The 17,836-nt window shown below is 42.0% G+C and overlaps 1 protein-coding gene across 1 annotated transcript; it reads left to right on the top strand.

Moving 5' to 3' along the window:
• The first annotated feature begins 1,806 nt into the window (after positions 1 to 1,806).
• On the top strand, positions 1,807 to 11,112 carry LOC114001959 (aldo-keto reductase family 1 member B1-like). Its single transcript, XM_039387054.1, is given in 13 exon segments — positions 1,807 to 1,821; positions 3,673 to 3,840; positions 4,516 to 4,632; positions 5,290 to 5,367; positions 7,508 to 7,616; positions 7,619 to 7,629; positions 8,315 to 8,418; positions 9,180 to 9,266; positions 9,726 to 9,778; positions 9,781 to 9,806; positions 10,188 to 10,237; positions 10,239 to 10,265; positions 10,992 to 11,112. Coding segments are annotated over 13 exon segments (966 nt in total).
• Positions 11,113 to 17,836: the final 6,724 nt, after the last annotated feature.

Genomic DNA, 17,836 nt, shown 5'->3' with positions numbered 1-17,836 from the left:
CATCTCACACGTCTAATTTCTAAAATGTCAATATCTTGTAAATACCAAAAATTATACATGAAAGTAAAAGTAAAAAAATAATTTTTGATACTTTACTTCCAGTATCATTTTAGTTTACAAGGGTCATTTACCAACTAGTTTTCATTGGTATTTACACAAAAAAGCTGCACATGAGATCTACATTTATAAAATACCTCCAAAAAAAGCACATTCTAACACAGATTAAAAAACATGGGTTGATAAAACTGTAAACTACTCTAAACTACAATGGAAAATGTAAAACTTATTAGGACTTGGCATTACTAGTAATTTTAATTGATAATACCTTTACAGATAATTTTGTGGATCACAATAATCTATTGTGTCTGATAAACCCCAACAGTAAATCTTGTGATGATACTCCTGCACTGAACGACTGTCAAGGGAACTTCTTCCTCTAGAGACCAGATAACAGATCTGATAAGCAGATTCTCTCAGTGGCAGTTTCTACCTGTTTTTCACCTGGGGACAGCTTTACTTTTGCTTTTCTGGCATCCAGAGAGCGCTGGCCCTTTGCTGGCCCTGGCATTTCCTATATCACTGCCTTTTGGGCACTTTTGTCTTACTGGTCTCCTCTCCTTAGAGCCAGGTTTCTGGTCCTGCCTTGACACAGGCCATACCTCTCCCAGGGACATTTTGGTGATGACAAGCCCAAATCATCTTTGCCAGTAACATCCATATGGTGTTTCTTCTCTAACACAGCTTAGGCTTGAAGCTGTGAGCAGAAAGCAGCACTTGCCTAACAAGTGCAAACAGAAACCTCAAACAACCTTTCAAAGGTATTTTATGGAGCAATTTGTTTTTACAAGAGAGCTGTTTAGTTCTGACTCTGCTATCTCCCGTGTGGCTGCCTCATATTTCACCAGCTTCAAGTTGGGAGGCTCAACGCTGTTTGCACCTGTCTGTGGAAAGGTGCCCAAGAATCACCAACCCTTTAGAGACCTTTATAGGTAACAAAAATTTCTGATCTATATGAAGTAAAAACACTGGAAGAGAAATGCTTCTGAGCTAAATCTACTTGATTTAAAGAAAAAAAGTTGTAAGTGCAGCGAAAAACTGAATGAGGACTTACAATGTGAATGAAGACCTTCACGAAGGCTTAAGAAGTGCTTTGTGCTACTGACTGTTTTCTTAAATAGACTCATGACTGAAAATTTGGCAGCCCATGGGATGCAGTTTGATTATGTATGAAAATGCTTTGCTGTGTGAGGGACTGCCAGAGCAGGGAATGGGATAATGCTCTCCGTGTGTGCCTTTGTGATGGGGCAGAGCTGAGGTCGAGAAAGTCCCTCCCATTAGGGCGGTGGCTACACACCGCTAAAGGACACAGGCACAACAGCTGGGAGGGCAGCCTGTTGTTAATCTACATCACTTTCTGCACTGAGCTGAAGGGAATTTCTTCCTGTCCTTGGTTGCAGACCACCTGTACAGGTATGTTGGCAGCCTCTGTGACCAGGACATCAAATGGACGATTCATAGAGTCACAGTCATCATGCCTCTCCTCTACGTAATCCATTTTTCTCACAGATAAGGAGAAAACCCACGTAAGTGAATGAAATCTCCACGTAGCAGCCCTGAGCAGTACAGCTGCTGGTTAAACCTTGCTTTCCTTGCAGAATTTAGGCAGACAGGCCTGACTTTTTTGACCTCAGAAATAAAATTAAAAGGGTTCTCCTTTGGCTTGTCCTAAAGCTGCAGTGATCTGCCCACCTCAGTCCAAATCCTTGGCCAGCTCTGGCTTCAGCTGCCAGCCTGTAGGATGGGGAAATGAGGAGGTCTGAGGTATAGGGAGGCCAGGCTACTGGTTGAGGCAGACACAAGCAATGACTTGAGGAAACAAGTGAAAAACTGCTCAACATGCAAAGGTACAAAACCCTAAAGGAAATTTGGTGCTGGAGGACAAGAGTTTGGTACCTCTAGGGACCTGTTGTAGGGAGCAGCAGGGTGGACCCTTGTCCACCTGACTGATGCCCACTGGGGCTCTTTGGGGCTCTGCCATGGGGGTGCTGACTGTGCTCATGCCCAGCCTCGTGGCCTCTTAGGTTTTGTTGATTTTTATCTGTGTTAGCTTCAAACCAACAGGTTTCTGCGTTCAGGTTGAGCATATTCTGCGTGCAGGGTCTGCACACAGTAAAAGTGCCTGAACTAAGTGACCTGCTGTGGGTCACTAGGCATATGGGGTGCTGCTGATTGAAACATGTTTTTACCCTGGGGCTGGTTTTGTCTGTAAACAGGTAAAGATAGGACAGGGAAGAAAAGGTCCATTAATGGCTAGATAAACAATATCCTATCATATCCTATCACCCATATCTTTAAAATGAACTCCTGCAAAATTCTGGGCAGGGCTCTGAAACCAGGTACATCTGAAACCAGCTCCTTCTGCAGGACCCAGGAGCATCCAAGCTGGGGTCAAACCCACTCTGTGTAAAGAGTTTGGATTTCCCGGAATACGCTGCTGTTCCTACTAAGCCTTATAAAACTGGGTTTTTCAGTTTAGGCAGAAGAGGTTTTATAGTTGTGAACTGTAAAAAAATCTAATGTAGGACAGCATGCATTCAGAAAGGGCCATAAAGTAACAGTAACGTGGTGTCAAGTGACGAGACACCCTAAGCTGTTTGGCTTCCAAAAAGTAGCTAAATACAGAAAATGCCCCAGTGGCTGCTCCAGGATACACAAGTGTAGTATTACAGAATTTTATGTAACCACAGAGTATGTTGTTTCCTTTGCTCTCCACCAACTCTTCCACTCAAAAGCAATGCCGATCACTCCTGCATGGCAGTTTTCCCAAGCTACATAATGCCTAGGATTTGGCCACCATTAGCCTGCTTCCCCATGCCACCCTGGGAGCTGCAGCATTCACAAGGAGGAAGGGGTGGGATGGGGAAAGGGGCTGCAAAAAGGAAGACTTGTAAAACTTTAAAACTGGCTATTTGGTTGTGTGCAGCCCTGGGGGGAAAAAATTGCTGCATTTTCTATGTGGTTTTTTTGTTGTTGTTCATTTAAGTGAACCAACCAAACACCCTTTGATTGGAAAAACTTGGAGAAGTGAAATCATAAAAAAAAAAAGGTGGGGTTGTAATGAAGTTTAAATGCAGGAGGTGGTCATAATTTTGAATCATGGTTCTGTTTGGAGTGCCATTTTCTGGATTCAGCCATCAAACAACTCTTTGGTGTCTCCAAGCCAAGAATCTGAAGTGATTTACTTTGTTATTAAGTAGCATGGCTGTGTATTTTACCCAGGAGGTGGCACTGTCTGTAGTGTTTTGCATCCTCTCACCTCCCTGTCCTGTGCCAACAAGAGAGGGATTGTTTGTGTGCAGGGCCAGCACACGTTCCAGAGGTGATTCGTTTCCTCATGTCACCACTCAAATTGCCATTAATTTCGGGGAAAATAAGAACTTATTTCAAGATAGCCTAGAGTCTGAAAGTGAACGCTCAATCCTTAGAAAAGGGCAGATCAGCTCAGGCAACTTGTCAGTGACTCCCTTCACCATCTTATTTCAGAAAACTAATGAAAGCAAGGTCCAGACTGGAACACCTCATCAGCTGAGGGTTTAAAGTCTCCAGATTTGGAGAAGAGCAAACTTCTTAATCTGATATTTACCAAATTACTGACTTCTCTTCTGGTTTCAGTCTCTCCAAGGAACAGTGAGAGTTGCAGTGGAGTTTGCCATCGATGCTGGGTACTGCCACTCGGATTGTGCCTGCGTGTACCGGAATGGGAGTCAGAGCGGAGATGCACTGTGAGAAAAAACTGAGGAGGGGGTTGTGAGGCAAGAAGGCCTCTTTATTGTCGGTAAGGTATGTCCTTGGATAACATGTCTCACATGAAGCCAGCTCTCAGAACGAGACACAAGGTCCCAGCCTGCAAAGTGTCAGGGGATGAAGATGCTCTGGGAATTAACTCCTCTCTCTCACGGCAAAGCAATTTGTGGTTGGGGGGGATGGAATAGGTCAGCCCTTGAAAAACAAAAGGCTTGATTTGAGAGTGATTTTTTTTTTTATAGTCCATGTCCATTGTCAGCCATGGAGACAGGAACTGAGGCCGTGCTCTAGGTTGCCTCCAAGATAGGAAACAGAGCTATTGTATTCGTGGTCACTCCTGCTGTGCTGTTGGCCTCAGCCTGTTAACTCCTGTATGTTATGCTTTGTTTTGTTTTTTCCCCCCAACAACAATGGTAAGAAAAATAAAGTAACTTCTATCTGCTGGAACCTGGTAGATTGATTTTCACCAGGTTCACTTTTTTTTCTTTGTTTTAATTGTTGCAATAATTGTTGGAATGTTAGAGTATCCCATTCTCATTTTATTTAGTTGACAGTACTGAAATAAAATAAGGTGCACAAAAGTGGCACTCCCTCAAGATGAGAAGCTTTGCCATACTCTCTCTGTGCCTGTGCTGCATGTTTCCCTGCCAGGGATGCTCATCCACAGTGAGGGCAGGAGAGCAGTTCCCAGGATTTGCATTACCCCCACAGCTGTTGTTCACCTTCCATAAGAGATCCTTGGTGAAGGAGGCATGCCAGAAAACACTTGCTGCCCTCCAGCTGGATTATTTGGATCTCTACCTGATGCACTGGCCCATGGGATCCAAGGTATTGTGACTTTAATTCCTGGGAGCCATCTGTCAGAGCTCTGCCCCTTTTGCCTTTGGGACCAGATGTGCCTTTAGTCCTTTCTAATGAGGAGTGTCATTAAACCTCATTAGGACACAATGGGACATAATGATAAACCTCTGCACTGAGTGACCAGGAAGAAAGGTGCTTAAACTAGGCCTTGTAGTACAAAAATCACCTTATTTTACCCTGTTCACCATTTCCATGTCATGCATCAAATTACCATCCAGATCACATTCATCTTAAAATGTGGGGTTCAGCTGTCATTTGCTTATCCAGATCAAACAGTTGTGAATTATTTAGTTCCTATTTTTCTCTTCTCTCTGTGCCCCCAGCTTAAATAAATCCTTGTTTCCCTATTGTGTCATATCTCTGGCCTTCCCCCAGCCTGACTGAGGCACACAAAACTGTCTGCCCTTCCTCTGCCTGCAGGACAGATTCTCAAAAGGCAGATTTTCTTGAAGATTACTCTGTTGGTACAGATTAAGGGTTTTGGCCACATCTCACCCCAACACAAACATGAATCAGGATATCCAGCGTGTCTCAAGCTCCACTCGCTCGCTCAATTTCTAAGTGATTTCCTTAACTACTTACAATTCTGCCTATCTTAAACTCACTTTTCTTTTGTGATGAGAGGCAGGAGAGGAGCCATTTCCTGCAGATGGAAATGGCATGATCATTCCCAGCAATACAGATTTTCTGGATATGTGGGAGGTACATTCACTGACAGGCTGAAAAATTCTTGCTAGTTTGCAATAACAGCCTGAAAACTTTAAACTTTCCACTTTGGGAACTGTTCTGAGAGAATTTCCAATATAAAGTATTTCAGACTGCTGATTTCTCTTAGCTTCCTTTTTTGTGCCACCTTGCCAAAATTTACGTATTTTTATGTCTACTGCTTACTAAACTGGCTGGCTGGGCATGGCAAGAGGAAATCTTTGACAGTGTGTGTACCCTGCAGTGCCTTGAGCTGACGTGCTGTCACTTCAGTCCCCATTCCACTCTCTGAGCATTTTTTGGTGGCTTTAGTTGTAGTCATGCTCATCTCTAGTTGCACCTGAGCTGTCCAGGCCCCAGGAAAGCCAACACGCCTGTGCCAATGTGCCCAGAGAACCCAAATTTCCTGCTCTAGAAAGCAGTGGAACTTGGCCAAAGTCCTTTGCTAAAGCTCTCTGTGCAACAAAGGCACAAGCACAGGCTGCGTGGGGGGCAGGGCTTGGGTGCAAGCTCAAATTCCTGCTTGGTTGATGGTTTGAGCTTCCTTTCCCCTCCACCCTCACCATGTGCTAGCACAGCCAGGTACAGAATCACAGGATATTCTGCATTAGAAGGGACCCACAAGGATCACTGAGTTTAACTCTTAAATGAATGGCCTATATAGAGGTCAAACCCTCAACCTTGGCATTATTAGCACCAGGCTCTAACCATCTGAGCTAATCTGAGGACTGGTCAAAAGAAGAATCACAGCACATGCTGAGCTGGAAGGGACCCACAAGGATCATTGAGTCCAACTCCTGGCCCTGCACAGGACCATCCCCAAGAGTCACATACCATGTGCCCAACAGTATTGTCCAAACTCTTCTTGAACCTGTCAGGCTTGGTGCTGTGACCACTTCTGTGGGGAGCCTGTTCCAGTGCCCCACCAGTATCCACCCTCTGGGTGAAGAACCTTTTTCTAATGTCTAACCTAAACCTCCCCTGACACAACTTCAGGTCATTCTCTGAGGTCCTGTCACTGCCCATTCTGTTCCTCTCACAAGGAAGTTGTAACTGCAAGGAGGTCTCCCTTCAGTCTCCTCTTCTCCAGCTGAACACACCAAGTGCCCTCAGATGCTCCTCATACGGCTTCCCCTCAAGGTCCTTCACCATCTTTGTTGCCCTCCTTTGGATGTTCCCTAATAGCTTAATATCTTTCTGCACACAGTATTCAAGGTGAGGTCACACCAGTGCAGAGCAGAAGGGGACAATCCCCTCCCTCAACTGGCTGGCGATGCTTTGCCTGATGCCCCCAGCACATGGTTGGCCCTCCTGGCTGCCAGGGCACTGCTGACTCATATTCAACTTGCCATCGACCAGAGTCAGAAGAATTCAGTGATGCTTTTTCCTTCTGTCAGATGAGAAGTAAGGTACATTTTTATTGTTCAACTGAAGGAGAAAACTGGGCATTTCAGGCTCTTACTTATGACAGAAACTTCAAATAAAAATGATTTCTGCTTTGGAAGAGGGATATTTTCTGCCCTTGAAGGCTGGTAGTAGATTATTTTCTCCCGTTTCTGTTCTGCTGGAGGTGCCAGTCTAATTAGGGCTGTCTGGCTGTTTTATTGTTCATTAGTGTGAAAGAAAATAGGCAGTGGTGGTGGAACACAGCTCTGCTTATACTATAATGCCACTGCTGAATGGTACATCTCCCTTGGGAAATTAATGAGTGTTGATGATCAGGTATCCATCCCGCCCTAGCTATCCCAGAACAGCTCCTTGTCAAGCTGCATTGTTCCAAATGATGAGCTTTTAATTATGGGATTATTATTTTGTTAGCTGAGGAATTATCCTAAAATAATCTCTTTTATCTATAAGAAGAAGGTCTGCCTGGGGATAATATTTCAAAATAGTCATATTCTACTGAAATATTAGTAGTTGTTCATCTTAAATAATGCTGCTGTTTACCTGTATGATGACACAAGATGTGAGAGCTTGAGTCTGACCAGAGCCCCACTGTTCATGTACTGCACTAATGGCACAGCACAAGAGGACCCCAGTCATGATAATTTTTACCACTGAAGTCTTTGTGCAGGTATTTTTTTTTGCATTAAAAAAAAAAAAAAAAGTAGGTAGTCTGATTCTGTAGTGTTTCTAGGCTAAGGAAGAGCTGGTGGATGTGGAAACAGTGAAGGCTATTGAAGTCTCCAACTTCAACTGCAAACAGACAGACTGGCTCCTGAGAAAACCAGGCCTAAGACACAAACCTGAAATAATCAGGTAAATTGTTCTCCAACTCCTCAGTACTGACATCATACCTGTCTGGGGTGCTGCACTGTTGACAGAACAACTCTGGCAGTAAAAAAATACCTTCTCTGTTAAGGCTGTGCTTTTCCATACCTGTGTGGGAATATACCTGTATTTGGCTAAATCGTAAAGCAACGAGAAGCACAGAACATTTTGTACCTGTCCTTGTGCAGGAAGCCACAGTCACACAAGCCTGTGGCAACTCTGGGGTGACAGTGCAATCTTTGCCTTTCTTCTGGCTGCAAGCACTGAGCTCTGCAATGGAGAACAGCTCCTAAGGAAAAAGGCTGCGTGAATAGACAGGTCCAGGCATGGGATGACATGAGGGCTGGGTGCTTCAGTGGATGTGCACAACTGGACCTTGGAGCCCATTGATACAGGGCCTGTGAGAGGTCACGAAAAATGAGGTGGGCAGCTAGAAACAGAAACTAACGTTTAAAGATTGGGCCTTGTTGGAGGCAGTGCTGGGAAGAAGGGGAACTGATCCGAAACCCTGGCTAACTCCCTTAAAAACCCCATAGCAGCAAAAAGAACCACCTTTTCAAAGCTGATGCGGGGCTTAGTAGGTCACTATAGTGATGCTAAACCTTAAAGTACCTTCTGCTTCTGAGAGGTGAAACTTAAACTTTATTTTTTTTATTTATTTTTTTTTTTGTAGATTGAAAGTCACCCATCTTCCTCAGGAAGAGCTGATTTCAAGTTTTGCCAATCCAAAGGGATTTCTGACCCTGCATATTGTCCCCTTGGAGCCTCCCACTGGCCATGGTTGTGAATGTTTTGTGAGATTTCTTTCTCAGAGGTAGATTGGAGTCAATGCACTAAACCATTCTTAGGATGTGGATGAAGCCTCACAGAGTAAAACTAATGTAATTAGAAAAAGATTTACTACTCAATTAAACACCTCACACACAGAAACTTCTCTCACACTTACTGTGATATTCTGTCACTAACTGCTGTTACTGGAGTTTCATATTTAGAAGGATCAACTGGTTGATGAAAGCAGTGAAGAGAATTCTTAATTGAGCTTGGGTGGGCTTATTAAACATATAAGAGAACTTCTGAACTAGAAAAAACCCACAACAAAACCATCAAAAAACCAAAACAGCAGATGCTTATAAAAATAATACCTTTGCAGTCCTGCTGAGATAAAGGGATTTTCAATAGACAACCTGAAGAAATTTTGCTTTTACTCCAGTCTTCATGGCTTTCTCTAACCTGGGACAGGGTGTTTAGCAGAGCAGCTGAACTTGTGAAGGACAAGATGAAATTTTGGGGATCAAGATCAAAGAAATTCCCAGGCTGGACTAAAATGACCTGTTTTATTAGGAACTACAAATATTTTCTCATGTGTGCACTAGTTATAAAAGGAAAAGAATGAAGGCAGGGACTGAAGGAACAAAAAGATGGTAAATTAAAGTGTGCAAGATGATGTTTTTTTATCATTTCAATAATATTCTTATGCTATAGTGCTTGAGGGAGAAGACAGTGGGCATCTGACTGCTGAAGTCTGCTTTTTATTTCCACAAGTCCAAACCTGAACATATTTCCCTTTTTGATGATCCTCAAACCAAGGAAATCACACTCAAGTACAATAAAACCCCAGCTCAGGCTGGTCACAGTATTTTCCCTGGTGACATGTAGTTTTCCCACTTGGGCTAAAGTAACTATTTACACAGGCATCATGGAAAGCTGAGCTCCAGCTGTGTCTCATACACATTTTAATGCTTTAAAAAATATTCTCTCTGCATTAATTTTAAGGATGAACAGAAGATTACCAATGGCTCTGAGGGCTTTAATGGGTGCACTGGCCACTTCTTTGCACAACATCCCTGCCAGTCCTGAACTCAGTGCACTCCCATGTTGTCACCGCAGCTTCAGAGACTGATAAGGATTTAACGAGCTCATGTAATAATTAGGAAGGGTTTATTATAGTGCCTCTCCTGTGTGAGCCATCTCTGACTACCAGTAGAGCTGTTCCATGTAGCCACGCAGGCACATATGGTTTTTGGCTTTCAGAACACAGGCAGCACTTCTCTGTTTCTATCTGCCCCTATCTGTTCTGACACATGCTTATCCCGGCTTCAGATTCAAAGAAACATGCATATAATTCCCAAAGCTGTCAACATAAGCATATTGAAGAAAATTTTAAGGTAAAAGGTACCTTACAGAAATATTAATGGTGTTAAAACTCCATACGTGAAAAAAACCCACTCTGCCAGTGGCACAAAGTATCCCCTTCACAGTCAGAACTGGCAAAACCTTTTGTCTGTCAGTAACCTAACCAAGTAGGTTACTTCCCTATGAATGCAAAAAAATTACTTTAAAAGAAGCCAAGTCTTAGAACATAGTGAGATGATGCAATTAGACCCCACCAGCACTGTAACTTTATGACATTTATTCATTGCTCTCCACAAATGTGCCTACTGCACACTTCCTAGGGTTTCAACCTGTTTTGGGTATTTTTTCTGCAAATGATCTTACTTGTCTCTTTGCAAACTGAAGTAACCCAACTGTTTGGGAGCTTTTTTCAGGTGTTTGACTTTGAATTGACCAAAGAGGAGATGGAAATTGTCCTTGCTTTCAAGATACCATATCTGTGCATTAAGCAAGTATCTCCTCCTCCTCCAGGCTTTAGCAAGATTGGATTATCATTGGATATCCTCTAAACAGATAGTATTTGATAGCCCCACTGGAAAATAAAAAGAGAGGGAACCTTTACCTCCTCACATCCACATCTGCTGGAATCCAGCAGCTGGGTTTATTAGAGCATTGCCCATCCTGTACAGGTTGGTAACACTGGAATTTCTGCAGGCACACTGTGTGTTAAGGCATTTTGTACTGGATGCATACCAAACTGCTATCTGAAAATCAAAATCAGCTGGAAATTCCAAAATAAATAAGTGGCAATACTTTTTGTTCTGTTTTCTTTGGCTCCTTTACATAAGGGATAGCCAGTGTAAATAAACTCCATTTTAAGAATGAGAGTTGTAAGCGTTTTTGAAGTGAAGAGCTGTGCCTATGTACTCATGCCAATGTTATTAAAGCAGTGTCCAGATAACAGAATGGTTAGATACAGACTTACCAAGATGTGCAATTTATTCTGTTTTCCTGGGTTACCCACTTACCTAACAGCATACTGCAGGCTTGGGAGTTCACAAGAGAGCTGTTTAGTACCTCAGGGAAGTCTGGCAATTTCAGCTAAGCAAAAGATACTTTATCCTTTGAGAACGAGGTCACTGATACATGTGAAGGTTACCAAGCATTCACTTCTACTGCCCTGCGTACACTAAGCAGACAGACGTGTTTTTACTGTAGTTCACAGTTTTAGTTTCTAGATGCAAAAATCACAAGGACTATCCCTTTTTTGGAAGATTAAAAGAGACACCATCTTCAGATCCTCCATGGCTTGGGACTGTATACTGTTGTTTTAAGCAATTTGCAATACCTGGTGTATAAATTCATGATAGAAGTGGAATATGTAGTGTAAGATGGGGGAAGGTAGCTCACAGGCATTCTGAAAAGTAATCTTTGAGCCTGGATGCATTTACTTCCCTTATTATCAATCATAGTTATATCAGTCCTTTATCTGTATCTTTGCTCTGCTCTTGTAACACAAGTCTCAGTTGCAGCAGAATGTACATTCTCTTATCATTTAGTAGTGATAAAAGAAGTTTAATAAACCTGTGTCTTTGGGATTTATGAAAAGCAGTCTTTGTCATAAATAGAAATCCTGACAAAGTTTATAGAAATTTAGATTCTCCTGTTTGTTGTATTATTGGACAGAAGGTCAAAACATACACTATCTTTTAGTTGTCAACACAAGACAATCCATTCAACATCAAAAGATCTTTATGAGATAAGACAATGTGCTGCTTGAGAGTCTTAGTTCAGTAATTTCAGTGTAACACACTGAAAACTCTTTGGAGGACGTCACTTAATTATGATTCAGGAGCTCTTAATGAGGTTTTATATTTATGAACTGCTAAAAACTAATAAACTAGTAGGAGATTTGTATGTTTGGTTTATAGTATCATCAAGAGTATATAAATACTGCCTTTATCTGTAGAGTGGCTGCACTTAAGACTGTGAATGTCTCCTAGCACATCCAAAGTCTGATAAAGGAGACACAGGAATTATTTTGTTTGGCAACTGTCATATTTAACAAGCACAAAAGTTGGGCAGCTTCATAAAAGCCAATCATAGATTTTCACTCTCCTGTACTGCTCCCTAGATACTGTTTGCTTGTGTTTTGACTCAAAGGATGCCAAGGGATGCTGTTTTCCCTGGTAAAAGAAAAAAAAAAGTCAGTGCTGCTGCAGCCTATGCTGGTGTTTTAATGAGGCATCTGTTAATCACAAATTCTTGCTCTTGAACTCTTGCACATGACTCAAAACTCCTGTACATGCTTTAGGCTCTTCCAGCCCAGTAGAACAATGTGAATCAGCACTGCCTGCAGAGAGGAAGGACAATTGTGTAATTAAGGTTCACAGTTAGGATACACACTTCATGGATATCCTTTCCCAACTGATTTTCTTTGTAGTTAATAAAGGAAATGACCTATCTCTGAGCTACTTTCGACTTTTGCAAGTTGTTTGAATAACAGGTGCCCTAGAAACAGCAAAGCAATTCCCATCAAACTGGATTTCTTACAGCAACTCTTCTAAAGAAACAGCTCTGAAAAATGTATCAGGAATTGACATCACACAGTTGTAGTGCAGTGCTATGGACAGGAAGGTGCCTGTAACAGGTATTCTCTGGGTTTTTTTCCTCCTGAACATGCCAAACTGGAAAGATCAGTTCCAGGATATCATTCTAGATGCAGTTAGAAAATGTACTATATGGAAGGTGATCTGCTTCCAGGCATTGAGCCTGTGGTCAGGTTGTCAATCTGCAGTAGCAATACCCATTTAAGGTTGTAGTGTGCAGCTTATCTTGACATATTTGCTACTTCATAGGAATTTTCTAACAACATTCCAATTTAATCACAGCTATCAGACTTGAAGCTATTTACAGGATGTTTATAGACTGTGGTAGGCAGGAAGTCAGACTAGATGATCACAGCAGCCGTATAATAGTAAAAAATTCAAAACAAGTTAGAAGCCAGAGACTGTGCGTTTGTTTTAGAGACAATAGATCTTTTTCAGCTGCAGAGACTTCAGCGAAGGTATAAGGAGAAGAATTTGGGTGGTGTCAGTTACTGGGGAATAAAAGTGCTTCTATTCTGCAGCAGAGCTGCAGCCCTATTTACAGTGTGTGCCTTTTCCAGCAGAGTGTTGCTGCCTCACAGCTACCCACAGCAGCAGGCCTGCTGCCATCAGCTGCTCAGGAAGCACATGGGCCAGCTTCACCCCTTCCCCTAACCCGATACCTGTCCCACAAGGGCACTGCTCCAACTGCATCTGCTATCTGTAGAGAGAACACTACAAAGCACGACCTCTGTTGTATGCAGTTTTGTGGATTCCAAAAATCTTCCAGCCTCTTGTGTTTTTTTTTTTGCGAGTTTGGACTTTGCTTTACATAGAACCTATTTGCTAAGAAAATAAAAATTGCCATGACAGGCTAGAAACTTGAGTTTCTTTTACTGCTGTGTAACTGCTCTTCTGTTGACTAAAGAAAAACAAGTGTTTTGCTGGTCAGATCATTGCAGCAGAAGAGAGAGGACAAGCTACAACTGTCTCCTGAAGAGCTTAGTTCTGTCAGGGCAGGGACCAGCAGCAAAGGTGTTGCCTCACTGAGAAGTACTGGAAACTTTCTAGTGTCCATCTTCAGATTCATCAGAACCCTGTGATAATAAGCAAGAATAAGTACACTGATGGCCATTTAACCCACTCCCTTTGTGTGGCTGTGACTAATTTAACTGCACGCAGCTATCGAGGAAGCCTCAAGGCAGTGACAAATCTGTCCCCACATACTCTTCAGTGGCCCATGGAACATTTGCCATTACTTAATTCCCAGGTAGAATGAATGTCTAAAATGAGGAGCAGATACTAGCAGGGTCCAGTACTACACAGATCTAAAAATGCCAAGGCCATCTCTTGAAGCCAGGAGTGAACATGCCACGCTACCAACAATATGCCTCAAGAAAAGAACATGAATACTTTCTCAGTGTCATGTATGCAGCATAAGGCTAAAGTAACCATGACCAGTTCTAGGAGTAGAGCAAATTCCTTGAAGGACTAGCAGCTTCTATTCCTGTGTGCCTACTTCCCTCAGCTTTCTGTTGGAACTACAGTAAGGGGTTTATAGTATCCCCAAATAATTTTCAGTTTCCATCAGCTGTGCAGCAGTGCTTATACCAAACCCAGACATACATCCTTCCTAGTGAGCAGTGAGATTATCTGTGCCACTGGACTGAACCCAGTAAAATGAAAACACCTTAGCTTGGCATTTTGTCTTTGTATTACAAATACATTGAGCTTTTGATTGTGGAGTTCATGCATTCTGTTAGAATCAAGCCTCATGAAAAGTTCCAAAGGGAACTGGGTGAAAAAAAGTAAAGTGTTATGTCCATGTTTTAGAGGGAAAACAGGACAACGTAGGTAATGAACAATAGGTTAAACCCCAAACTCTTTGCTTATCATTGCTGCTCAGGGTTTCCATCTACCAGAATTCCAAGCTCTCTCATACTGAGGTCAATGTCATCAAAAAGCACATAGAATGAGAAGCAAAAGAAACAGTAAAATACAGACCTATTTCATTAACTTTTTGCGTGCAATCCTAGACAAGTACTACTGGTCCTTGCCTTCCTTTGTATCTTACAGATTTACCGAAGACTGACCAGGATAATCAATGGCCTAGGAATAATTTATACAGGTGGCCACTAAGGAAACCAAGACTTTCCTTGACCTGACACAAGTGCAGGGAGCTATGCCATAAGCTTATCAAATGTGGGGCAGCTTGGAAAGCATGACTGGAAGCAGACCAGTTGGCATCTATCTGTAAAAATCATCAGCATCAGATGAATCTAGCAGCAGACAAGCCCAAAACAAATGGCAATTCTTGACAATATGTGAGAGTAAAGTACCATTCCCTTGGAATGAAACAGCTTCAGAAGTTACCTGAACAGGAAAGAGTTAACTGATGGCTGTTAAACACAAAAGATTTCAAACTGCTGTTAGAATATTTAAAGAACACACCACTGCAGTGCTCAACTTACTCATCTTCAGCAACTTATTTTGACCACAGCTGGAGACAAGATGCTACAATGTGTGTATACTTAGTCTGATTCAATTCAGCTGTTCTTATGAGCAACTATCAGCTGGCTTGTAATCAGGCCTATTTCTGCTCAGAAAAGCCAGATTCTACATTCAGCTTTTTAAATTTTTTTCTTAAGGATTTGGAAAAAAGATGGAGTTTTGCAGATGTTTGTACTAGTGGTCCTGTACCACACACTTTAACAAGTTAAAATGCAAGAGCAAAGTGGCCTATTAAAGAGTTTTAAGAGCTCCCTCACAGCCCAAATAAACAAGGTACTGCCAGAATAAGGCAGGGTTCTGTACTTTTAGTGGCCAAGGACAAGGTAGATGGAGGCAGGACAAATAGTTATGACAGTTTATAGATGACAAACTAGGAGATTACTAAATGATTTACAAGAAAATAATTTGTCCCAAGTCAACTGCTCTGTGCTCCAATTAAGCAAGACACCAGATTTCTAACTGTATCTTCAACATAGTGAATATAGATCAGAAATCCACATACAGAATTTTATTTTCCCATTTTGAATAATGTAGTTTCCTGTGCCCCAGATTTCACAACTCTGCACAAAATGCCACGATACACACTTGTGTCAGTCTTGTGAGCTCAGGAAGAGGAGAGATCCTGTCTCCCTTTCCCAGAGGGAAACAAACACCAAGTTACAGAGTACCATAAAAAGTGATTCCAGCCAGGCAGGCTGGGGTATTTGTGTTCCAATACCAGAAGTCAGGCCATTTTCTCTCAAAGGAACATCAACTGCAACCTGAAACATACTGTGCCTGTCAGATTATTTGTGCTATCCTACCTTCAACCAGCAAGATGTCAGTTCTAGATACTTCTTTTGTATTCTCCCCTACTACCCCCAAAAATTTCCAAAAACAGTATCTTGCCTTCTCCAGTGAGGCAATTGCCAAATTTCTCTACCCATTTTCACTGATAAACCAGTTCACCATCACTGTTTGCTACCACGGAAATGGATCTGTTCTGTCAGAGCCATTTTCTTTTAACACAAAATAAAGACCTGCTAATCTGATATCATTTGTAGCAGTGAGTGCAGGTGGACTTGAAACAATTTTTGTACTAGTACTGACTCTACCAGTCCCAGGAACGTGATTTTTCTGTTTCCTGCTCTTAATCTTTCCTGTACACTGGAAATCCTCTTTACAGGGTGTGCTACAGTATCACAGTAGCTCAGCTGCTGCAGCAGAGCCCTGAGAATGTCTGGGAAAAGGCTGTCAAGGTGGGGCTGAACTACAAGTTCTTAAATTAAAAACACAAAACAAAACATAGCCACTTTTCATTGGAAGAGCTACAAGACTGTATTTGTCCTTAATTTCTTTGATCAGGTACCCAGAGATCTGTCAAATCACAATACAAAAACAAATGCTGTGAACAGTTCTAGGCAGGAAGAGCTCAGTTAGCAGGAATGTTAAGCTCCGGATATCTAACTCTTTGATCTTTCCACTTCACCTTTTAGGAGATGAAAGGAAATCTCTGCTCTTGTAGGTAGAGAGTGTGGTACTATATGGGGGTACAACAGACATTTAGTTTACCGTAGCAATTCCCAGATGAACCTAAAATAAATGAAGACTTGGCCACAGTCTAGTCTGCCTCTTCCTCTATGTCAGCCCTATTTAATTACATCTGCCCTTGAAGAAGCAATCCAAAAACATTATGGGTGACAGGGTTTTCTATCACTCCCTTCCCATGCTTTCTGACAACAGCCTGCTTTCTGTTCGAGCTTGTGCATTGCTTCCCCTTCACTCAGATGCTTCTCTATTTTCCCTCTATTCCCACTCTCACATTTCACCAGGATCCAAGCCCTCTGCCGGTTAAATGCTGCACTGTGTCCCAGAATGACCCTTTCCAAATTCCTCCCTGCTAAGTCATCCAGAGAAATACAGAGAGAGCCTGTTACAATACCACTCCACTCTGAGTGCTAGGCAGTCTCCCTTCTGCTGCAGAGCAGTCTCTCCAGTAAAGTCATCTCCAGTAAAATTCCTACTTTGAGAATGGAAAATTTCAGGCACAAACTTCCATAAAAAGTTACAGTGAAATGAAAACAGAGGAAGCTAACAGAACCTGATGTACTGTTTTAGAAACCCTGACCTTCAGTGTTAACTTCTTGCCAGAACAGACTTGTCACAAAAGTGTTATTTCCCAGCCATTCAACATTGCCCCAAATAGTTTTCTCTCACAGCTTGGACTAAGCAAAGATCATCAGCCGTTCTGGTTTTTCTAGAGGCCCCTGGGCTTTTGCTTATCACATTAGAGACACATGAAAACACTTGCAGAGCTGAAGCTTTTAGTATTTGCTTTAAAGCCCGGAATTTAAAGTGATTATGATCAATTTATATCAGGAGAATCAGCACTGAAGAGAATATTGCTTGGAGTCAGACACCAATCGTCTCCTCCTCATGTTTTAAGCTAAATCAATCTTTTCTGTTTGGTCTATTGTAAAGTACTGCGACCAAAAATGTTCAATCTGGTCTCAGTGACAGTGGAACAATTTAAAAGAAGCATTTTGAGATTACAAAATATCCTCTCAATGTAATGGTTTAGTATTTATCAGAAAGAAAAATTTTAAATTAGTATGACTCCTTAATACCTTTTTATCAGTACCAGGAAACAAACCACCTATTTCACAAATACTTGCAGAGCAACTCCCTTCATGTTACATTTTAACCTGTCTGAGTTCACTTTAAGGTACACTATGCAGTTACGCAATCAGAATCCTACCTTACATTTACCATTTAGGTTTGTTATGTACTAACAGTTCTGATGTCTCCCTTCATCCAGGGTCTTCAGAAAGAACCCTCTTTCTGCCAGGCCTACACAACTTCCTTCAGAGGACTATTCATACTCCAGATCTACTCAGACACCAGAAAAAACAAACAAACAAAAAAAAAACCAAAACAACAAAAACCCCCCTACAGGAACATGGAAGAATATCACCCAACACTAGTCACTGCTTTCACCAGGGCCC

This window comes from Pipra filicauda, unplaced genomic scaffold (assembly GCF_003945595.2).
Source record: "Pipra filicauda isolate LSUMZ 115617 unplaced genomic scaffold, ASM394559v2 scaffold528_size357041_pilon, whole genome shotgun sequence".
Classification (NCBI taxonomy): Eukaryota; Metazoa; Chordata; class Aves; order Passeriformes; family Pipridae; genus Pipra; species Pipra filicauda.
The sequence above is the reverse complement of the archived record's forward strand: the minus strand, read 5'-3'. Positions and strand labels throughout refer to the sequence as shown.